Genomic DNA, 25,143 nt, shown 5'->3' with positions numbered 1-25,143 from the left:
CTCACTGTCATATTCATGAAAACAGTTTGAGATGACTTTTTCTTTAAAATATGGTACATTATCATGGTGGAAGTAGCCATTGCAAGGTAAATTGTGCTGATGAAGGGATGCTCATGGTCAGCAACAATACTCCAGTAGGCTGTGGGACTCAAATGATGATTGATTGGTATTAACAGGCCCATAGTGTGCCAAGAGAACATTCCCCACACTATTACACCACAACCAGCAGCAGCAGCAGTCTGGACACAAGGCAGGATTCTTGCTCTTAGTGCCAAATTCTGTCCCCACCATCTGTGGACCTCAGCAGAAATTGAGATTCATCAGACCAGGCTACATTTGTGCAGTCTTCATTTGTCTAGTTTTGGTGAGCCTGTGTACACTTCAGCCTTAGCTTTCTGTTTTGGCTGACAGGAGTAGAACCCAACGCTGTCTTCCGCTGTTGTAGCCCATCTGCCTAAAGGTTTGACTTCTGCATTTTGAGGTGTTTTTTTGTGCACTATAGTTGTAGAAAGTGATTATCTGAGTTACCATAGCCCTGCTGTCAGTTCAAATCAGACTGTCCATGCTCCTCTGACATCTCTCATCAACAAGGCATTTCCAACTGCAGATCTGCCCTTCACTGAATGTCTTTTGTTTTTCACCCCATTCTGAGCAAACTCTACAGACTGCTGTGTGGGGAATTCTCAGGAGACCAGCAGTTACACAAATACTCAAGCCCAGCTTGCATGGCACCAACAATCATGTCACAGTCTGAGATCACATTTGTCCCCATTCTGGTGTTTGATGTTAACATTAAGTGAAGTTCCTAACCTGCTTGATTTTCTGCTGCCACATGGTTGGCTGATCAGATAATTGCATGGACAAATGCAGGTGTGCAGGTGTTCCTAATAATCTGAGTCGATGTATATGCAGTGGATATTACAATGAACAAAGGATAACTATCTTCAGTTTTGGCTTAAGCCCTCACCCATACATTATTAAAATGTAATGAATAAATCCAAACATTACATGTAAAGTCTTTATATGTTATTACAATGCATATAAGAAAATGAGGAAAAATATCCAAATTTTGCTTAAAACAGTAATGTGGTAATGAAGTAATTTCTCTACCATAAACACAAAGTTGTCATAGCTCAACATAATTTTGCTACTATCTGTGGACTGGTAGCTGAATGCTAGCTGAATGGTTTATATTCTCTGATTAAAGAAAAAAAGTATGAACAAATGGTTTAAATAAATCCTTTACAGGTGTCTACATGAAATCCTGAATTTTTTGGTTAACTCTGTAGATATGTTCTTTCTCTGTTGTAATAGACTTTTGCACAGCCCCACTTGAGGAAGAAGATCGATAGGCTGATGTTACTTTGAGGCTGTAGCCTTGACCAGCACCTACCTCTTCTCAGGGGAAGTGAAATAAGGTCATAGATAAATATGTATGCTTACTACTCATTTTTGGATATATGTGGACACTTCATCCATCACTCTGTTATCAGGCTTGCTTATTCCAGTTCAGAAACATGAGTCTAATGCACAACGCAAGAGCTTTGCATGGACAGGGTTCAAGTAAATGACAGGTCACATTTACACATACAGTACACTCTATATTGCAGGGTCAGTTTAAAGTTGTCAGGGTTATTCCCTAAACTTGTGTGATGCATCTTTATGTTTTTTTACTTTGCTTAGAGGGTTACAGGAGGATGGAGCATATCGCTGGGCAAAGTATATTCCCCTACACACCCATACTCACTCTATTCTAACCAGTATTGAGGTATAAATTATATTAAGAGCAAGTCTTTAGACTCTGATAACAAATGCCTGCAGAACATGGGAAGAACAAGCAAACTCCTCACATGTGACTGAAAGTATGACTTGGATCTTAGTACAGAGCAGAAGCATATAGTAATATTTAAAACCTTTGTTTATTTGGAAATATTTATTTCTAGAAAGTGAGAAATTCTCTCTGCATATGTGCACACATGTGTAAGATTTTCGCCGTTTGATATACCATTGTGTTTAAAGGGTGGCACTGAGTTTAGTGTCGCAATGCACACTTTATCTGGTCTATTTAGTTCGGATCCCCCTTCTTTGTGGCGTTTACAGGTTCTCCTTGTTTCTGTAGAGGTTTTCCATTAGTTACAAAATAAATAGATTGGCCTGCTTTAATTTAGCTAACTGTGAGAATGTGTGTGAGAGTTGGTCCTGCTGTGGACTGGCATCTCGTCTTTCTGTTGGTTATTGCCTTACCTCTTAATGTTCATGGTACAATCTCCAACTCCTTGTACCTTAATTTGAATTGGGTTGAGAATCATATGTATTATATATACAAACGGAGACAAATGTAAAATTGCATTTCTAACAATTGTTTGTAATGTTTCCTGTTTTGGTATCTACACTGTGCTTTTATGAATAATTTGCCTTCCTCAATTGAGGATATCACATTACCGCCAGCTTGAAATTGATTTATTGAATTCTAAAGTCAGAATGCATCTTGACAAAAAAAGAAAAAAGCTATGTATATATACACTGTGCTGTGTTTAGCAATATTTGTAGTAATAATTGATTTGAAAATCGGTAATCGACAGTTACACATACTTTGTGGTGTTGCTCACTCACAGATTCTGACTTCGATCGCTCCTGCCCACTTGTCTCGCGTAATTCCAAAAACTCCGGCATTCAGCTTCACTTCCCACATCGCTGTTAAGATCTTCTTTCACTTTTAGTTTTTATGTCCCCGAGACTGTTAAGTTAAACCCGCCCAACCGTGGAAGAGACACCTACAAACACGGACAAGTCGAGAGCAGAGGAGGCATTTCATCATTAGTGTCTTAAGAGCAGGACTGGTAGCATCGCCGCCAGGAAATCTTCGCGCGATCTCGGGAGTACTGCTGTGACTTCGCTCGCAGGTGTCAGCCTGCACATCCAAGTTTCCCACCTGTGGATCCGAAGAGAACAATGGGAGACAACCAGCCCCTGCTGAGTAGTGGACGTCGACAGTACGGGACAGTACCGCAGACAGAGAATAATCCGTCCACCAGGTAAAAGCTTTTTTCGATTTTGATTAATGTTTATTATTTTGTATAAATCGCATTATTATTGAACTCCTACAAATAGGGCGTTCTAATTATATATAATTTAGAAAGTATACTGAGTAGCCTAGTTAAAACCCCAGCTGCTTAAAGTTTCTAAACTCCACAAATATCTGATTTGGTGCAGTCCCCAAAAGGTGGCATTTCCGTAATGTGTAAGCGAATAGTTCCTGTTATCAGTCTTTATTTCTGTGTTATCTAGCTTGAGGACGGTTTTAGCATTTCCCTTTTTTATTTATCGTCTTTACTACTGGCTACAGCTTACTTTAACAAGTTTCACTTTTCAAAGGCACTCTTTCAAGTCTGTTAACATATCCAGATCTGGGTTTATTTTGTGTGTGTATGTTTATGTTTGTGTACGTACACACGCAATACAAAACTGCCTGTGTTTATATAGTGTTAAAGTAACCAATAAAATAAAGAGGGAAATACTGTTTTAATATACATACTGGAAATTTTAGTGTACACTCAATCGAAATAAAAATGTCCTGACGTTCAACATGAATGTAACATTCGGTAGGCCTACTTCAAGTTCTGCATCGCCGAGACAGAAACAAAAGATAGCGGAAAAATCAGCTGGAGGAAATTCCATCTATTGTTGCACAAACTTACCCCAGTGACAGACGGCACCGACGTCCCAGAAGGCTCTGCGGCGCGGCACGAAAAATTAGATTGTTAATTATCATTTCTTTCATGTTCGTTTTCAAACATTAGTGTTTAATTTTGGTTTGTAGCTTTTCGTAATGGGAGTTTTCCTACCACCACTAACCGATGCTGCCTGGTGTATGCATCCCGGTATAGGGACTAAAGGAGGCTTAATTTAAATATTGTCGTTTGTAGTGGTTGTGTGTATGTGTAATACTATCACTATTAAGAAAAGAGTAAAGAAAGGGCGTTTGCTTGAAAAATGAATTGTGTTTATTTGTCATAACGTATTTATTGTCATGCCTTTAGGTTTAGATTTGGATCTTAGGAACTCAATAAGTGAACGTTTCTAATACCAACCGCAACCTTGAGCACCACGAAATCAAACATCCATCAGCCATCTGTTCGTTTTCCGCACCCTTTTTTTTATCCAATTTGACTGCCCTCAGGGAGCGAGCCTATCTTGGCAGCACTGCATACACACACACACTAAGCTAATTTTGAGTCGCTAAGTATCATAACGTTAGGGTCAAAGAGGAAAACGTGAGAACTGAAACGGTGGATGAAAAAACACATTCTAGAGAAAACCTAACCGCGAAGTATTCAGACAGGATGTTTAACGACTTTGAATTGCTCCTATGGAGTGATTATGGACAAGTACGTGATTTTTTTCTCGGCTATGGATTGGCGTTGTGTCCGGCCGGGGTTGGTTCTTGCTTCCTGCCCTTTGTGGCTGAGCTAGGCACTTGCTATGCCCCGTTATGAAAAAAAAAAAAAACGATTCAGAAAATGGATACATCGGAACGATGTCAATCTGAAACACATATGGCTTTACAAAATATATTCGAAACACTCCTTAAAGCTGTGTGCAAAAGCTTCAAGGAGCCAGTGGGAATCATAAAGTTTTAAGGTAGGATGTGCTTTGGGTATAATGTCAATCCTGAAACACGAAGCTTTTTAAGAAAGAGAACAGGTCGAAACACGACTTAAAACTGTTGCGGACATTTATTTTAGTATTATAGTGATGCAGTTTTGAAGTTAGGCGTGCCCCCGGAAAGAAACCAATAAATAATATGGAAACGCAGAGAGAAGGTACTTGTTTAATCCGAGATAAATCTCTAAAGACGGTAAGAACAATGGCGAACTAAAACTCAAACGATGAAGTAATGTCTGAAAATCTTCACGAGATATTTTTGGTTGCTTTTTAGTTTATTCACTCGGCTGTTTTCGCGCTGACTTTTTATCTGGTGCTTTGTATTTATTGATTTTTATTACCTTGTGGCTTTTGTACTGAAACCCCTAAAACAAATAAATGAATCAGATTGATAATTGTGAATAGTTGCTAATAATTTGTTAGGTGAGGTCTATCGAGCGGAATGAGGTATTTCCATCTATTGTCGTGCTGAGTAACTGACGCTCTTAGTGGTAAATCTGTGCATTCATTCCTACATTTTCTTTACCAGATTTTCCATCTTGTGGCCAATAGGGCTTTGGGATTTGTGGGAGAGCCACATTCAGTGATTGTTTTCTAAGACGACATGCAATTGATCGATTGATGCGACTTAAAAACGAAAGCAGGCAGGCGGCCACTGAACTTGTTGCTTCCTCCTGCCAGACGTATTACAATGTTAACTGCGTCTTCAACATGTAGCGCGACTCGGAAAGCAGTTATAGACTGCCGTGCTGGTTTAGTTATTAATCGACCAATGGTAGCACACGTCCCGAGCAAACCCACACAAATATGACCAGAACACCTAGATCATCTTCTGCTATGGACTTCTAAAAGAGGGGAATTTGATTTATGGATTTATGCACTACAAAGCTGTTATTATATATTAAGACGCGCGTTGGACATTCACATGCACTGTACACCTAACGGGCAAAAAGATGCGAGACAGCACAGAGTATTAGTATTATTATTATAAGTTCAGTCCTTAAAAGAAAGTCTGTTCATTATTCGCCAATTAGAAAAATACACGAGCGCCTAAACAAGGACTTGCACGGACCTTGTGGTGGGCAATGGCTCACACCCGGGCGAAGGAGAAAGGTTTTGCGTTGCTGCAGCCAGGAACCGAATGTCGAGCGGGAGGGGCAATTTCCAGAGGGCGTGGCTAAAGTGTCAAGTAGGAGGGGTTATGGGCTGTTAACATCTGTCCCTCCCACAACCCTAATCATAACCATTGTGTAATTGGGCATGCAATGGTCGTACGTCCCCGCCCTCTCGACATTGTCCCTCCTACTCGACATTCCGCTTCTGGCTGCACAGATGCTTTGCGAGAAAGAAGTTCAAACCTTTTAATCCAGGACGCAAATCAGCTTTTATTTCTTATTTTTGTGATTTCCGTTTCAGGGGGCATTTGGATCTCTCCTCTGGGACATTATAATATTCAAAAAACATGGCAAAAAATCTTTGTCCATGAGTATGTTAAATTGTCATAAGAGACACTACACTCCATCATGTACTGCAGGCATGTCAAACACACGGCCCCCGGGCCGCATGCGGCCCGCAACAGAAATCTGTGCAGCCCGCATGACAGATCCTAGTTAGCACTGAACTTGTATAAATGATTACTATCGTTTGTGATTGAATCGTTCTGCATCTTTGGTGTTATTTATTGACTTTTCTTTCTTCTGCCTTCTGACAAAAGCGCGTTTTCCCATGGCATTATGGTACCGGAAACGTCATCTGCTAGTATAGCCACGAGCCTTGACCAAAGTTAATGAGTCGCAGCGTCACAACTGAAGTGCTAGGCTGCAGTAGCGGGCAGCAGGGGCGGCCTTAGGCATGTGCAAACTCTGCACTTGCACAGTGCTGCCAAATCCCAGGGGCCGCCACACCAATATATATTGAATATAAAACAGAAAGAGAAAATAACGACACAGCTGATGGCAATGTGGCCGAAAAACATTGTGTTTCTTGTTAATTAGTATGCTGTATTTACTAATGTCGCTCGAGTCGGAGCAGTAAGCTATATGTAGTATTATAACGTTCTGCCATAATGAGAATATCATGGGCCGCCAATTGGTTTTCAAGTTACGGACACGCGCATATAGAAGCGTGTCATGAGCACGAGGCAGCTATGCAGTGTCCGCAATGGATGTGGCCATCCGCTGTGCATAAGATACCATATTGACATTGCCAGGCGAAGGGGCCACCGATTCTTTCTCTGCCCAGGGCCGCCATGAGCTTAGAGCCGCCCCTGCTAAGGCTACACTACTGACTGGGCTGCTGAGATTGGCCACTGGGCAGAACTGACCATCACGAGTAGTAATAGTTTGCATATTTTCATGTTTTTTTGCTCTAGTTTTATGTAATTTTGTGCAGATCTGAAGTGGACGAGAGAAGTTGGTGAGTTGTTTATTAACATTTTTGTGATTTTGAGTTTGTAAAATTATTGTAGGTCAGGTGGCTTTTTGCATATCGGCTTATTGTACAATATAAACTTTGAAGTAAACTTAGTAAAGTAAAATTTGATTTTTGGAGGATTTGTTTTCCAACTTAAATTACTGAACAATGAATTCAGTGAGCATTTTCGTGATTTCAGTTCACACAAACAGGGCATTGCGCTGTTCTCTTACAATGTTGAGAATGCGCCTGAGAATATCCAAATGGAATTGATTGAAGTGCAATCAGATTCTATTCTGAAGGCAAAATACAACGAAGTTGGTGTGCCAGGCTTGTATGCTTACCTGCCACCCTCGTATGTGCAGATCCGTAAGTTGGCATCGAGAGTACTGAATGTTCTGAAGCACTTACCTTTGTGAGCAATTGTTTTCATTAATGAAAGCTACCAAAACCCCACATCGCCGAAGACTTACCGTCGAGCACCTTTCATCCCTAATAAAAGTTGCAGCTGCACAAAATTTCAAGCCTGATATTGACGAACTGGTTACTAACAAGAGATGCCAAGTGTCGGGACAAAAGAAATAAATCTCACACTGTAAGGCTCCTATATAAGCAATGAATATAATAAGGACCTAGCTAAGAGGCTAAGACTTTAATTCTACACTGTTGTATGGAGGCTGTATGGAAATAAATTGCTTTTCTTTAAACTTTAAGTGTTACATTTTTTAAAGTTTTCAGTATTGGAAAGAAAGCTACAGTAACTTTGTATAATAGTACTTGTTACAGTGCAGCCCGCTGATGCACGTATGGCAGTCGAAGCGGCCCACCAATGGTAGTGAGTTTGACATGCCTGATGTACTGCACACTTCATTTTCCAATTATAACACATCTTAAGACAAAAGAGGAAATAAAAGAATGCCCAGCATTCTAGTTATATCAAGAGTTCACATCCAGCACATCACTGTTTCATACATAAATACTTTCATTTTATACTAAATGATTAAAGAATAGACACCATTTTCTGTTACCACATTTGTCTTTCACTGAATTTCTTAAGTGCATTATTTCAGTTTTTCATCAGAGTTTTTATATCTTATACATAAGAGAAAGTAATAAAGTCTCAGGAGTGTGACCCTCAAGAGGATTACAATGGCGGTGGCTGTTCTGCAGGTGCTATACTGGAACATGGTGGTGAAGCAGGATCTATTGGTTTATTATTCGATTTACATTCCTGTCCTCACCTATGGTCATGAGCCATTTGTAATTACCAAAAAAAGAAAAAACAAGATTGCACGTACAAGCTGCAGAAAGGAGATCTCTTCAGAGGGTGGTTGAGCTGACACTCCATTATGGAGAGAGAAGCTCAGTGATTTGAGGGAGCCTTCAAGTAGAGTTGCTGCTTCTATGGATCGAGAAGAGCAAGTTGAGGTAGTTATAAGAATCTGGACATGTCCCACTGGGTGCTAACCCTGCAGCAGTCCCAGGACATGCTAGAGGAATTATGTTTCTCGGCTGACTTGGGAATAGTTGTCAATGCCCCAGGACAAGTTGGAATCTTTAGCTGGGGACAGGGAGGTCTGGGCTGATCTGCTTGGCCTGTTGCCACCACAAAAGTGGATAAGAAAATTAGATGAGATGGGAATTTATAATCTCCCTATAATCGTTTCTCCAGTGTGCTTCAGATGTCTAGAAGAACTTTATCTTGACAACTTTTAACTTTTCTGGCCATTATTTCAGGTTGCACAGAGACTTTGTTATATTACATATAATACATACAAAAAACAAAAATGCTTAACATTATAAATAGTATAGAGTTTGCTTTCATTGTTTTCTTCCTCTTTAATTAATTTTGGAAATATTCTACACTTTTAGATATTTAATAACAAATTTCTTCATTAAGTAAAACAAACATATGAGTCTCATCATTTGAGCCCCATCATTTCCCATGTGTGCAAAGTACAGAGAAAGTCTTTCTTACATGAATGACATTCAAAGTTATTCTGTGCTTTTATTCCCATTTTATCAGCCATCCATTTTCTCAACACACTTTTACAATATACAGCATGTCACAGGACACAGAGTATCTCCTGGCTGCAGTGGCTCCAGGCTAGTTCCCTTCTTAAATGGAACATGACTCCATCATGAGCACACTCAGTCACACTGGGACATTTTAGGACTGACAATTAAAATAATTCAAATGTGGGAAGAAGTCCACATAATCATGTGGATCACATGCAAACTCCTCACAAAAGCCACCTCTACCATGAATACATCTGGAGTCCAATCATTGTTGGTAGTGTTAAGCAGTGCCACCGCTAGCTTATTTTGCACCCTAGGCCAAGCTTATTAGTATGCCCACTGACTGTTAGGTAGCTAACTTGTGTGACTGGGTTTTCCTCCACCTTATGACCTGTGCCCTAGATGAATACCTAATTTGCCTTCATTTTGACACCGCCTCTGGTGTTAAGTATTCATTTTGTCATTTTATTTTATTCAGTAACAAATGGCTGTACCTGGCAGTGTTTTCAGCAGTCCTTGGGAATTTTAATTTTGGATATTCAATGGTTTACCCATCATCTGTTATCCCGCAAATGCAAAATTCTCCCAATTCTAACCTGAAGCTGAACATCGACCAGATATCATGGTTTGGGGTAAGTTGTAAAACAATTCTTGTCCTCAGTGCCAATTGTCATTTATCTCTCTGTTAGCATTTTAATGTTTATTTCTCAAAATGAAGGTCCAAGAAATTAATATTCAGTGACATGCAGTATTACACACTTTTGGGGTGGATATACAATGAAACTAATGTAGCTGAAGCTTCAAGGCCCCTAATCCCAGAGGGACCAGTGAAGCAACTTTAGTCCACATTGCTTTAAAATTTCGGGTGTGTACTATATGAGAAGGGGTTTTTAAAATCCTTACATTTAGTGGTTAACTTTTTCAAAAATATTTGGTGATCTTTCATGGAACAGACCAATTGAAGAAGGTAACAGTAGTTACCCAGACCTCATTGCTGGTTTTAACAGTTCAAGCTTCAAGGCCCCAAAAATGTGGCTCCACCACTCCATCCCATTGTTTGGTATGACTTGAGTAGGTCACTCACTATTTCAGGATTGTTTTTAGAGGTTGTGTATTTTCCCTGCATGTGTCTGATATTTCTCAAGGTATCTAGTATGGATATATACATGATGAAGCAGTATCAGGCGAACAAAGCATAATGGTGTCACACTTATCAAAAATGGTGCATTTTTTTAATCAATGTACAGTTTAAGGATATATAATTGAAAAATAGAAATGATCAGACGTGACCATAATTAAAATAACAATGTCAGCCCCCTTGGACACGGCTGTTATGTTGATGTGAGTCCATTACAGGGTAGATCTAGTACCAAAATATTGGTGGTTACATAAATAAACACTTTTTAAGTAACAATTTATCTTATTTCAGGAAGTCCTTTCCAAGTGAATTGCCATGTAAACTATCTCCAGTGTAATATCTCCCTCCTCTTTCTCTCTCTCTCCCTAGTCGATCTTCACTCTAGGAGCTGCAAGTGGGGGTCTGAGCAGCATGCTGCTAAATGATAGGCTTGGCCGAAAGCTTTGGATCATGTTGTCTGCAGTACCTTCAGTGGTGGGGTATGCCATAATGGCAGCAGCTCAGAATTTCTGGATGCTGCTGCTTGGGCGTTTCCTGACAGGAGTAGCAGGAGGAATAACAGCTTCATCAATACCGGTGAGTTCATTTATATTATGCTAAGAAATATCTTATAAAGCACTAATGTTATTGGTCCAGTCAAAGACCCTGCAACAAGTCCCCTTTAATATAAAGTGTTTTAAGAGGAAGCATATAGCCTACTCACCACCTAATTTGGAGTTTTTAAATAAAGTGAGACCTTTTGCTATCCCTGTGTCCTTTCATCCAGCCCCTAACAAGCCCAAGGTTTCGACTTTATGAACTTGCAAAGATGTATGGATAGCTGGACCCTGTGCCTAGTTTAACTCCACTTTACCAAGAATACTTCCTTTGAAGTATAGATTCTTTTTGTCATTCTCCATAACTGAAACATTAAATGAAGAGTTGTACACAACTGTTAGCTAAAAAAGCATATCTTGAGCCATGGAGGTAGAAATAACAGTGACTAGGGTCTTTATTTCTGAATCATTGGGTTGATGTTTGCATCCACACAATGGACGTGTGTTTGTGTTTCTCAGGAATTCCTTTTTTCTAGCACATTGATGGCTTAAACAGATGAGTCATGTTTGGGTACTGGCGATTTGGCTCAGACATCTTGCATGCAATGTGTTTAGCAGCATCAGTACAAGTTCTTCTGCTGAAATGAGGATGTTAGGTTATTTTTCCATATGAGTTGCATAACAGGATAGAAGCAAGATCATACAGTGCTTGTAACTGTTCAAATAAAAGACTAGCTAGAAATTATGGTAAGCTGGCAAAGAAGAGGAACTGTAATAACTTTTTGTAACATAATGCCTATAAATGGCAAGAAGTGTTGTAACAAGCAGCGGCCTGTGTGTTCCTAGACTTAGTGGTTTGCCGTCCAAAAAGCATGTCTTTCCCAATAAGCCAACCACTAATCAAAGTTGTGTAACTGAGCTGCCAAGAGAGATCTTTTCTTGTTGCATTCTTTCCCCTTAATTATTCACAATATGCATTATGGGGTCAGCAATGGGCACAAGACAGGGGGTAACCCTTGGTTGGATGCCAGCTTATCACAAATGACTTTCAAGCTCAGTCTGCTACACACTGCGATAGTTACAGTAGATACAACTGTAATCAAACTGGCAGCATGCCTAACCAGAATTTTGGAAGGAATCTCTCATGAGGAGAGCATGTAAAGTTTACAGAGAAGGTTTCTAGTATCAAACCTGGGAAAAGGCAAGCTTTCAGCTTCACTTCTTTATTATTGGTATCATACACTTGACTTGTTCATACATATATACTATTAAAAATAATGGTGCCTTAATATCATTTTACTGGGCTGTGTGGTTCCATTGCTTGACAAAGAACCATTTATGTAATTCTGGGAAGGGTTCTCTACATATGAAACTGGTTCTTTGGGCTTTAAGAAAGATCCTAATATGTGGACAAAATGAAAATAGTTAATGTATATTAGGCAACCTAGCAGGGCACAACAGATCAAGGAAACCTGAAAGTAGCCTGTGTGATTCAAAAATCTGTTATCATCTCTTCATAACTATTTATGTTACCTGTTACAGGCCTAAATGAAAGGCTTTTTCTGGAACCTTGATGTGGAGGGTTCTCTTAGGAACCAAAAGTGACTCCTCCATGGCATTGCTCTAAAGAAGCACTTTGGAACCTTCATTTTTAAGAGTGTAGGACGGACCAGCAGGCAGCATTTATACACTGCTCATAGAAATTAAAGGGACACTTAAATCTCACATCAGATTTATTTGAACGAAATATTCAAGTGGAAAATCTTAGTATGCTGACTAATATTGTGTAATTCATTGAGAACAAAATGATGTTACAACAGTGAATGGAAACCAAAATGACCAAATATTGAGGGCTGGATTCAGCATTTCACTGAAAATCAAAGTCAAAATTGAAGTCACAGGGTAATCCAACTTGTGTGAATTTCATCATAGCAACTTATAATGTGACTCAGTAGTGCGTATGCCCCCCACATGACTGTATGCATTTCCAGCTATGCCTGTGCATACTCCTGATGAGACAGTGGATGGTGTCCTGGGAGATCTCCTCCCAGAACTGGTTCAGGGCATCAGTGAGCTCCTGGATAGTCTGTGGTGCTACTTGGCAGAGATACATAATGTCACAGAGATTCTCAAATGGATTCAGGTCTGGGGAACATGAAGGCTAGTCAATGGCATCAATGCCTTTGTTATCCAGGAAGTAGCTACATGCTCTGGTCACATGAAGCGGGGCATTGTCCTGCACCAAGAAGAACCAAGGGCCCACTGCACCAATGTAAGGTCTGACAATGGCTCTGAGGATTTCATCCCAGTAGATAACAGCAGTCAGAATACCGTTGCCCAGCACATGGAGGTCTGTGTGACTCTCCAAGTATATGCCTCTCCAGACCATCACTGACAAAACCACCAAACCAGTCTTGCTGGATGATGTTGTAGGCTGCCTAACGTTCACCACAGCATCTCCAGACTTTTTCATGTCTGTCACATGTTCTCAGTGTGAATCTGCTCTCATCTGTGAAGAGAGTGGGGTGCCAATTGTGGAGAAAAATCAGTCAGGAAGGATAAGGAGAGAGTAATTGTCTGTGGCTACCACCTCAAAAACAATTCCCTTTTTGGGGATGTCTTGCAGTTGTCTCTCCAGTGCACCCGCTGTCACTTTCATTTGCACCAAAGCAGGTGAAGTTAATTCACAATCGCTTATGCTTTTTAACTGAACAGATTGGTAATACCCGAAGCTTGACTGACTTGGTGTTAGACTGTGATGACTGAGTGTTCTCTTAATTTTTTTAACAGTTCATATAAAGAAGAATGAGGGAGAGGTGAAAGGCATACAAATGGTCACATGAACTGTTCATGTCATTTCTACTTTATTCACACTTTAGTTAAAAAAACATGCTTGCAGTTTACCAGCATGGAAGTGGCTGTCAACATGCAGAGGTGACTCAACAATTTCTTTTTTTGCCTTGGTGGGAGAGTTGTTCCCAAACATTTCCAAATTCAATTTATTTTTGTATAGCACTCTTCACTGAGTGGAATTTCAGAGTGTTGCAGCAAGTTCACAGGTAAAATATAATTACACACTTTACAAATTACTAATCACATAACAATTACACATAAAGGTACAAATAAATTTAAATACTGTACAGTGTACATGGTAAAACAAAGCAGTTCCAAACTGATTCACATAAATGAATCCTAACACTACTAGTCAATTAATTTTACTGTTGGACTATGGCCAGTTGACAGCAGAGAAGAAGAAAACAAAAACTCCAGTCAGTAGCATCTCTGGAGAAAATAAACCTCTGTGGGGTTCATGGTCTATTCCAACACAAAATTAAAAGGCAAAGTCAATCCTGAAGCTTAATTTCCACCGCAAAAGCGCATGCCATTAGTTTACTATTGCTTCACCTCTGCCTGAGTGTACCACTCCCTTGGCTGGTGAAAAAGATCAGTTTAATAGAGGACGGCATACATCCCTAACAAGAGGTATAGTAAGTGAACTTTACAGGTTCCTGCTTAGCTCTGAAAGATTCATCCAAATTCTGTACATTTTTCAAATAACTAACCTTGCAAAACAAGCATTTATGGGCAGTTTGTTAAAGTGAACAAACCAGTTGTACACTTATACCTTATCATCTGCACATTCAAAGTACTATTCCACCCTTATTGACTTTGGTACTTGTCGCCCTAGATCTCTTTTTAAAACAGTTAACAGACTTTGTCAACCTGCTGTTAAAAATTCTGTAATCTATTTTTGGACTATTTTCAGTCAAAAATTATGACCATATATCAAGGTTTCTCTACCAACCTTTCCTCATCTCTGCTGACCATTTCTGCTTCTAAATCTTCAGTTTATTCATCTAAATTTAACCCTATTACATCAATTTATATCGCTGAAGTAATATCTAAATCAAATCAATCTACTTGCCACTTAGACCCTGCCCCTATTCTGCTGATTAAGGCTTGTACTAACAAAGTTTCCGCTCCCATTTCTCACTTTATCAACTGTAGTTTCCGCACTTGTGTTGTTCCAAGTGATTTAAAAACTGCTGCTGTAACCCCTGTCTTAAAAAAAACTTGGTTTAGATACGTTACAGCTAAAATTTTATCGCCTAATCTCTAATCTTCCATGTATGGCTAAGACCTTAGAAAAGGTTGTTACTGCTCAACTTAATGATTATTTAAACCTGAATAAGTTACTTGAGCCTTTTCAATCTGGATTCAGAGCCCTACATAGCACTGAAACTATTTTACTTAAGGTAACCAATGACTTACTTATAACCGCAGATTCTGGGATGGCCACTATTCTAGCTCTCCTTGACTTAAGCGCAGCATTTGATACAGTTAACCATGACATTTTACTGTTCTGACTTTCAGCTATTGGTATCGCCAGTGCTGCTCTTTCTTGGTTCACATCATATCTCAGTGATTTCCAGTACTGTATTATGTCTTCATTAGGAAACACAAATCTGCTACTACTTCACTCACACAAGGTATCTCTCAAGGGTCAGTTCTAGGTCCAGTTCTCTTTAACATCTATATGCTCCCATTAGGTGAGATTATTCGTCGGTATGGTCTAAGTTTCCACTGCTATGGCAATGACACACAACTTTATATAAGTGTTGATGCAACTGCAACATCTTCACCTGTTGCGCTGGAAATCGATGATTGGATGACAGATAATTTTTTACGACTTAATCCTGTGTAACAAGAATGAGTCGGAGACATCACAAAGGTTTGGGACAGCCACCCGTATATTATGCTTGGCTGCAATTGCTCTTTTAAGTACACAATGTGAATCATTCAGAGTCCAAAACAGAACTGCCTGTAGTGAGGCAAGATGGCAGTTTTACAGGCCTGAAAAGGAAATGACATCAGCGTAGCAGGAACTGGGAGTGGCGTCCTCGTGGTCGGAAGTGACGTCATCCTTGGGGCCGGCAAGAGGCGGGATTTCCCGGGAAAGGTCTGCAAGGGACTGAGAGAGATAGTCAGTACACTCCACCGTCCCCTGGCCTGGCGTAGAACTACAAGTGATTAGGCCCTTCAGCTGTTCCCCATGCGCACGTGTGTGACACCTGCTAAAACAGAAATCTTATTAGTTGTACCAAATCTGTCCTCTCTACCCTTTGTGGGCAAAAAATTGACTTTGATGGGATCCTGGTTGAACCCTCAGCATCAGTCCGTAATCTGGGTGTCATTTTTGATCAGCTTCTTACTTTTCAACCACACATTAGCTCAATATTACAGACAGCATTTTTCATCTTCACAATATTGCTCATCTGCATTCTTTCCTCAGTGTGAAGGATACTGAAACACTTATTCATGCTTTCATCACTACCCATCTGGAGTATTGCAATGCATTGTTTTATGGCCTCCTGACTAAATATATGGCGGAGTGGTGGCTCTGAGGCTAGGGATCTGCACTGGCAATCGGAAGGTTGCCGGTTCGAATCCCGTAAATGCCAATAGGGACTCTGCTCTGTTGGGCCCTTCAGCAAGGTCCTTAACCTGCAATTGCTGAGCGCTTTGAGTAGTGAGAAAAGCGCTATATAAATGCAAAGAATTTTTATATCAATAGATTACAATATGTTCAGAATTCTGCTGCTTGTCTACTTACACACACTAAAAAATCTGCTCACATCACTCCTGTCCTTTATGATTTGCACTGGTTACCTGTCTTTTCAAGAATCAAATATAAAATTATTCTTCTCACCTTTAAAGCCCTTCATGGTTTAGCCCCTCATTTTCTGTCTGAGCTGCTGTTTCTTTACACTCCTCCTCGTGCATTAAGATAATCGGACCCTAACTTACTCACTGTACCTAAACACGTTAGTAACTATGAGTGGCAGAGCTTAGAGTGTGATAGCCCCTAAAATTTGGAATGCTCTTCCTCTCTGCCTTCGCAAGGAAAAATCTATTATTCATTTCAAACGCCTGTTAAAAACATATTTGTTCGATGAGTATTATTCATTTTCTTGTATGTAATTTCTATCGTCTAGTTAATGTGTTTATTGAATTGTAAAGTGTCATTCAGTGTATGAAAGGTGCTACATAAATAAAACTTATTATTATATAGTATTATTGATGAATAAATCTTTTTTCATTGGTTCACTCTTAATATGCCAAGGTGATAATTGACAGGCCATATGAACAATGATAAAAAAAATTGGAAAATGAAGAAATCAGTAATCAAAGCAAAGATCTAAGCTGCAAATTCCTAAATGAAATCTAAAACCTAAAAAGAAAAAGGAAACTGAGAGTCAAAAGAATTCAAAGAAAGTGAAAGAGAGATTTGTTTAGAAATGTTCTTAATCTTGGATACTGAGTAAGACTCCTCTCTAGCTTTGAAATCATGCATGAATGACATTCAGGACTGTGCATTTAGCAATGACTGTTTTGTACTTCCAACTGTACTGCAAACTGGTGAGACATGGGAGACATTAAGACATTAAGCACAAAATGATAATCAAAATGCAAAGCATCAACGTCACAGAATAGACGGTAACTGAAGACAAATTTAAGCTTTCTGAAGACTGAAGGGAAAGTGCAAATCTGTTTGAATATAATACAAAAATTCTAAAAACCCAAAATGAATTAATAAAATCTCCTGAATCATGACAACTCTAATCAACACCAGAGCCTTTAATATATGGCCATCATGACATTTGGTGTGCTTGAACAGGCAATTTTATGATTTTGCTGATACATAAGCCAAATGGCAAATTCTTAAGAATTATGAAAGGTTTTGACTTGTGGGATGCATCTTACATTTTTGACTATGAATTTTGACCTTTTTCTCTACTCTTCTTGCATTTTCTTCACTTTTGGACTTGGTAGGCTTGTTTTCTGAGTGCAATTCCAGTTTGTCCATGTACAATAAACTCATTTGTATGTCTCAAACTCCTAAAAACTGTATTTTGGACAGACCCCCTTTCAGCATAGTCATGACACTAATAATACCACCATGTCCTCCTATTGCTGTCTTAACATTTTGAATCTGCATTCAAATAATTCTGCTAGCTGATATGGTCTTACTGTGCTCAGAATGTACCCAATTACAATATGAGGTTTAACTGCATCAGGAGCTTTTGTGGTGTATATTTTTGACTCCTTTTGAATATTTTCCTAAAGGGTAATTTTATTCATTGCTTAGGTCCTTTTTGTGGCTTTATTGATGGTATCATTCTGTGTTTCAAGTCATGTGGTTTTTTAAAAAAAATAACTTTCTATATGATGTACTGGTTGCCATCTTATTTCATGCAAGGAACTTATTTAAAAATAAAGAAAAAACTTATTTTTGTTAAAAGAATTAAATTAAATTAAATTAAAGCTCTTCCAACAATGATTTCTGGTTTTGTCTTAACAGTAAAGCTCACCCAATCAGCCATCCCCACTTAGGTTTAGGCTTATAGTTTTGTTTTCTGAAGGTTGTAAAAGTTAGCCAATAAAGTATTCATATAATTTAAGACACTTAAGATATGCAAGATGGGGTGGAGACTGTTATGATTATGTATGTTAGTAAGCTTTTGCTCAGTTGTTAAGCCATTTTCCTTACTAATCATTTCCCATGATATACTTTCTGAGATCATGAATATGAATTTTGCATTTATTTTCATAATGAAAATTGGCTTCTGTTATTAGAAATTATGTAGCACTGTTTACTTTACCATTTTTGTTTTTGTTGTGACTTGCCAGCAAATAGCAGTTGGTCAGGAAGTTATCCGATTGGCGTCATCAGCATGCCACTTTAAGAATCTGTGTGGCAGATGCATCATTATCCAAGATTTTGGACATTTAAAGAAAAGCAACTTTCAGGTTTTATTAGTTTTTGCTATTTCCACCTCCCAAGTTCTTGACATTTGTTTTCAGTTTTCCTCATTATGATTCTTGGGTTTAGATCTGTGTATAGAAGAATGATTAGACTGATTTTTGGATTCCACTCTATGCTCATTTTGCATTTCTTCTCCTAGTCATCTCTTTTACATTTGGTGCTGTAATTAGCACCTTTAATTATTTTTTGTGGGAATCCATGAATGGATTTTTACAATCTATATGTTTATTTAGGTGTTTTTCTTTGACCCAAGGAATCATATACTTCTCCTGATAAAATCATAACTTTCTTCTGAGAAAGTTGTACATTCTTAGATTCTCCCTGTGATGCAATGCTTGCATGGAATGGGTGTTGGGTAGGGTTGTGGAGTTCAGTGGCTTTGGGGCGTCTGTTGATGAAGAAAGATTCACTGATCTTGGCTTTGCTAATGATGCTGTGATCTTCATGGAGTCAATGGAGGCTCTGATCAGGGCTGTCGAGAGGCTGAACAAGGAGTCTGAGGGTCTGGGCTTGAGAGTGTCCTGGATAAAAACCAAGGCCTTTAATGACCTCTTGGGCACAGTTATCAGCAATGTCTGTCTGTGGAGAGAATGTCAACCTTATCAAGAGGTTTACTTATCTCAGCAGCAATATTTGTGTCTCTGGTGACTCTTCGTGTGAAGTCAGTAGACGGATTGGGAGAGCATTGGGAATCATGAGGGGTATGTGAAGCTCTTGATATTTTTTTAAAAGGATGAAGTTTCAAGTCTTTAGAGTCCTGTGGCTTCCTGTTTTACTATGTGATTTCAAGATATGGATGCCATCCAGTGACCTGAGACGAAGACTGGAGTCCTTTAGTACTGTGTCTCTTCAGAAAATCCTTGGGTACAACTTGTTTGACTTTGTCCTGAATGTGGCACGTAACCTGCATTGTGAAGGAGTGTTAGTTACAGCACTACGACCATGTGGTGCGATTCCCCGAGGGTGATCTGGCTCGCAGCATCCTCATTGTTGTGTACCCAAGTGGTTGCACCGGCCTCCTTGGGGTGTTGGCAACCAGGATCCCGAGCTATTTGATCGTGTGGTGAGTGCGGTAACGCTTTATACCAATGCTCCCCAACCTGACCTGACCTGCAATGCCATTTTGTTTCTTTTTGGGTGTCGCCATTTTGTTTTGGACTCACCAACAGTTGCTGTGGTAATGTTTCCCGCAACAACTTGTGAGTCTCATGTGTAACGTAATCAGCGCCACTTTATAAAGGTGGAAGCATGCATTCAAAACTCATTACAGTTTCAGATAAAAACAATAGAATTTGTTGTGTCTTTTTTGCTAGTTAAACTCATTTTTTTCTAACAAACTCCTTTTTGGTATAAAGGTCTTCATTTTTTTTTATGCCATTGTAATTTTCATGACATATTTGGTTTGATTTTGACTTGACTTCTTGATTACGCTTCCCCTCCTGACTCCTTACATTAACAATAAGCATTGTCTCATTCTAGAGGAAGTTAGTCTTTCCTGGTGCAAGGCTAGCAGAGATGTGTTATAGGGCAGCATCAACTCAAAATTAGCCAGATTAACACAAATGGCTCACGCATATAATCGAGTCCAATTTGACCAACTGTAAACCCTACTGATTTGTATTCCTTGGGATTCAAATTACTGCACCAAAGTTCAAAAGCATACTTTTTGTTTCACTTTTCTAATTTTTTAGCTTTTACAACCATATTTTACTACTGCTTCAATTGTTCAGGTTTTTGTTGTCTTGGTTTTTCAAGACTTGATATGCAAAAGACATTTTATAGTATGATTAAGATTTTCTGTTAATATTGAGGTGTTGTGCCTAGGATAATTACATTTTTATCATGTTACTTATCTTTATTCTTGTGACGTTATAAAGTGTGTGACATGCTTGTTTGCTGATTAGTACTTAGTGCAGTTATGAGAAACAGCACATGAACAGATTGTTACTTCTTCTCGTCTTTCAGGTGTATGTTTCTGAAATTTCCAACCCCAAGTTGCGTGGCAGGTTAGGATCCTGCCCTCAGATGACAGCTGTCTTTGGCTCACTCGCTCTGTATGCGCTTGGTAAGAACCTTTATGTTCTTCATTTTTATTTGAAATTTTATCCTTCTGAATGAGAGATTTTGTCATATCCAAATATTTCAAAGTTTGGATGTATCAACTTGCTTGCTGCCTATAAAATGAAAAATTCTGCTAGTCACTACTCCTTAATTAAGCAATCAGGTGTGTTTCATTTTTATATATTGATTATAATCTGCACTATTATCATGTGTGCAACATGATAGTACAATACTGAGCATTGCCTCCTCCAAGCTCCAGAGACCTGGATTTGATTACAAACCTGGTCACCATTTGTGAGGAATTTGCATAGTGAGCTTTCTTCAGATGCTTCAGTTTCCTTTCACATCCCAGAGACAGACATGCTAAATTAATCAGTTCTTATAAATGATCCCAAAGTGCGGATATGTGGCAGTTTGTGTGAGTATGTGCTATGATTACTTCCCACCTGAGACTTGTTGCTCTCTGCTACATTGCAATGCAAAAACCATCTCTCTATTATAAAAAAAAAATCTTGGGACAAGATAAGACTTTTTTTCCAGTGATGAGACGTGATCTTTTGAAGAGAGATCTTTTGAAGAGAGACACTTTCACGTCCAGCGAGACAGTCAAGTCACGTCATACTTACAACTTTTGGAAGGAAGTCCTGTGAGACGGTGACTTTTGCAAGTCACACCCTACTTACAACCATTTTCAAACAAGACCACGGCCATCTAACCTCTCAGTTGTTGGAATGCTTTTGGCAGACACACTTTCTGTGCTCTCAGCTCTTAAAATATTCATATGTTCTAGATGACACATCAAAGACTAAGTGAAGAAGAAAGAGCAGCATGTTGAAAAGAGACCAAAAAGTGTTCGAGAGAAAAGAATGCAAAAACGAAAGCAAAAAAGAACAAAAATCATCTATGTACAAATTCTGATAGTAAGGAAAGTAATAATCAGACCATCCCACAACGATTTTATGCGAAGAGATTTTACCACACCCAGGGCCGGAAAAAGACAAAGTAGAACATCATAAAGAATTCAAAAACGTTGGTGCAATACACATGGAGAGCAGGTTAGAGATAATGGAAGTAGGAAAATTCAAAAGTCTCAAAAAAATCTTAGTAAAGATCGCATTAACGCAAACAAATGGAAAATATTACTCAGTGAAATAACGGAACAGCAAAAAGAGATCGAATAGTGTTTCAGGATGTCTGTAGGAGAATATAGGCAAGGCAGTGAGACAAAAGGATATCTGCTGTACAGGTTTTTTAACGTTTGAAGCACCCCACATGATGCAGATCATGGGGCATGCAGCAGCCGCAAGCAAGCAGCTGATCGAGTAAAGAGGAGGTAAAAAAAACCTGTATTTGTTTCCCATTGTATCACCGTTTAAGAGGAGGTTACAGAGGAGCAACCGCGTCTCCTTGGGGTGCGTTCAGCCCCCCTCTAACCATGCCCGGGGCCGGAAAAAGACAAAGAGTAGATAAAAAGTAGATCTTCATAAAGAACTCAAAAATGCTGGTGCGATACACTTGCAGAGCAGGTTAGAGATAATGGAAGTAGAAAAATTCGAAAGTCTCAAAAAAATGATAGTAAAGATTGCATTAACGCAAACAAACAGAAAATATTACTTGGTGAAATAACGGAACAGCAAAAAGAGATTGAATAGTGTTTGAGGATGTCTGTGGGAGAAGAGAGACAAAGCAGTGAGACAAAAGGATATCTGTTGTACAGGTTTTTTAACGTTCGAAGCACCCCATATGATGCAGATCACGGGGCATGGCATCAGCAGCAAGCCAGCAGTTGATCGAACAAAGAGGAGGTAAAAAAAACCTATATTTGTTTCCCATTGTATCAAGAGTGGGTTTCGTCGGAGGAAGACCACATCTCCTTGTAATGCATTCAGCCTCCTCCTTCACAACGGTGCATAGTGCAGGCAGGGGCGGGGGCTGGGGTGGGCTGGCAGTGGTTGGCGAGTGAAACAAGCAGGGGGCAAAGTATTAATAAATAATTTGATTAATGTACTGGCTTAAAATAATTTTCAAAGCAATTCATCTTTATGGTTGGAAGTTAAATGTGCTTTATACATACATAACAGCATATATCAAATATAAAATTAGAGAAGTGTTCCCGAAAGAAAAAAGCCTACAAACAGACATTATAGTGCAGCATGGTTTTGGGATTTTGAGATGTCTGTGGTCTAAAATTCTTCTGTCATAGTTTTGCAAAGATTACATAGAATATGCAGGATTTTTGATACAGTAGAGAGACAGACAGATGACTCTGGGCTTTTTGCTGCATTCCATTTACCACGGAATTCGGATGTTGGAGCTGGGAATGACGTGACCCCCATTCAGAAAACCAATATGGACACATCCAGGACTTTGTTGTGCTTGCTCCATCAAAATAAGTAGCAGTTGATAACAATGCATTATGTGGTACTTTGCGCTTTCAAACACCATAGCAACATGACCACAGATAGAAGTTTGACAGTGCTGTGTGTACAACTGATTGAATGAGACGCAAATAGACAAAAATGCTAATAAACAGTATAATACTACAGCTTTCACTAAAGTTTTGCAGTGTACGTCACCACTTTGGATCCATCTGAAGTTGGACTAACTTGGATTTAACAGATCGGCCCTGAGTTTCTGAATTGGAAATCTGACTTAAGGGGGTGTTCCAATTGAAATTTCTGGCAAGGAACTCAGAAATTCCAACTTCCCACTGCAAATGGAATGCAGCATTAAACATTTCATTTTTTCATAAATAAGCTCAATCCAATATGATTTATGTTTATCGGAATCAGGTATAGCTTGAAAACATTTTCTGTCTTCTCTTCTTCTACAGGACTGGCTCTTCCATGGCGCTGGCTGGCTGTGGCAGGAGAGGTCCCTACTTTCATTATGCTGATTTTACTGTGCTTTATGCCAGAGTCTCCTCGTTTCCTTATCTCAAAAAACAAAGGAGAAGAGGCAGAGCAGTCACTTGTTTGGCTGCGAGGAAAAAGCTCTGACTATATGCGTGAATACAGAAGTATAGAGCGGAGTTTGAACTTGCAGGTAGGAGAAACCTAACTAGTTTCACGACTGAAAGAACAGTCTTAAATACCTGTCCCTTAATAAATAAGCTGCAGTATTTGATGTATTTGGATCTGTATAGATAAACAAAACCCAAGGTGGGAACTCCATGTGACAACATCACGTCCATATGAAGCTATTTAAGACCTGATTGCAAAAGAGAAGAAGAAGAAATGATAGCCCCTCTAGCCAGCTCCCCTAGTTCATATACAGTACGTTCACAGTCATACAATGAATGCTATAAATCCAGATACATAAACACAGCCCTGCCTCTAAAAACTCTTAACCTTAAACTTTCCCTTAAGCGCATCACATGATAGCCAGTGGCAATGTTCTCTATCAGTTATTTCTTCTACATCCAGCCTTTGAGCAGGTACCTTTGCAGGAGAATGAAATAAATCTGTCCAGTAGATTAGTAAAGTTGAATCCTATCCTACTCCATTCTCAGCAGAGCTTTGCATACCCCATCTGAACTTTAAGCAAACAACAAATGTGTAGTTCAGGATGTTCAAATGCATGATTTAGAGCAAGGGGTTTTGAAAAGTTGACGGCAGAAGCAGGAAATGAAGCTTTGTACCATCGCTGGTAGTTGCACTCCCTGTACTGTCAAGACTCTAGGCCAAAAGACATTTATTGAAGCAACACCTCCACTGTCATAACTGGCAGCACAGTCACACTTTCAGCATTCAGCAGTAATTTCTCACTTGACAGAATTGTCAAGTAGCACGATACCATCATGTCATTTAGATTTTATAGATACATGCAGTCCTCACTAGATTGACAAAGCTTATTGTATACACAGTAAGGCAAATATTATCTTAACTAAATAAATGCCTACACAATAGGTGATGCAGCAGGTAGTGTTACCATATTGCTGTGCCTGAATTCTAGTTTAAATCTTGGATCTTGGTTCAAGGTGCCGCTGGGTGCATTTCAGATACAGTTTTCATGTTCTGTTCAGGTTTATGGTATTTAGTGTAACAAAAGACAAAGTGTTAGGGCACAAGTGATCCCTGTATACTTGTTGGCAAACAAATAAGAAAAGTAATTTCAGATCCATCAGAGTAACATCTTTCCAGACTCAAATCTATTGCTAGACTGACTCATGATGGCGATAGTGGTGGTTGCCAAACAGCAAGGCAGAAATTGGTGGCCCAGATGACTGGAAAACAGAAGTGACATCGGAGATCTTTGACCTGTCAGTTTTCTGACCTGTGTTTGGAGGGAGAGGAGCGGCATTATAAGATAGCGCCAACATTTGACTTGGGGTGGAATTGCCCTTCGATGAGCTGTAAAGTTGTTTGCCACATGCATGTAGGTGACAGTAGATACCAGTTTTCATCCATTATTGTTTGTTAGGTTAATATGGGAATCAAAATTGTATCAAAGTTTGTGTAGCTGAACTCAAAAATGTACTGGAT

At 39.3% G+C, this 25,143-nt stretch overlaps 1 protein-coding gene across 1 annotated transcript in view; it reads left to right on the top strand.

Annotated features, from left to right (window-relative positions):
* The first annotated feature begins 2,662 nt into the window (after positions 1–2,662).
* The window catches only part of slc2a6 (solute carrier family 2 member 6), a 42,543-nt gene continuing 20,062 nt past the window's right edge, over positions 2,663–25,143 (top strand). The window contains exons 1-5 of the mRNA XM_028810217.2: positions 2,663–3,035; positions 9,575–9,728; positions 10,604–10,810; positions 20,564–20,663; positions 23,493–23,704. Of these exons, the coding sequence (XP_028666050.2) occupies positions 2,953–3,035; positions 9,575–9,728; positions 10,604–10,810; positions 20,564–20,663; positions 23,493–23,704 (756 nt within the window). The 5' untranslated portion in view covers positions 2,663–2,952. The remainder of the gene's footprint in view (positions 3,036–9,574; positions 9,729–10,603; positions 10,811–20,563; positions 20,664–23,492; positions 23,705–25,143) is intronic.

Source organism: Erpetoichthys calabaricus, chromosome 9, assembly GCF_900747795.2.
Source record: "Erpetoichthys calabaricus chromosome 9, fErpCal1.3, whole genome shotgun sequence".
NCBI classification, from domain to species: Eukaryota; Metazoa; Chordata; class Cladistia; order Polypteriformes; family Polypteridae; genus Erpetoichthys; species Erpetoichthys calabaricus.
The sequence above is the reverse complement of the archived record's forward strand: the minus strand, read 5'-3'. Positions and strand labels throughout refer to the sequence as shown.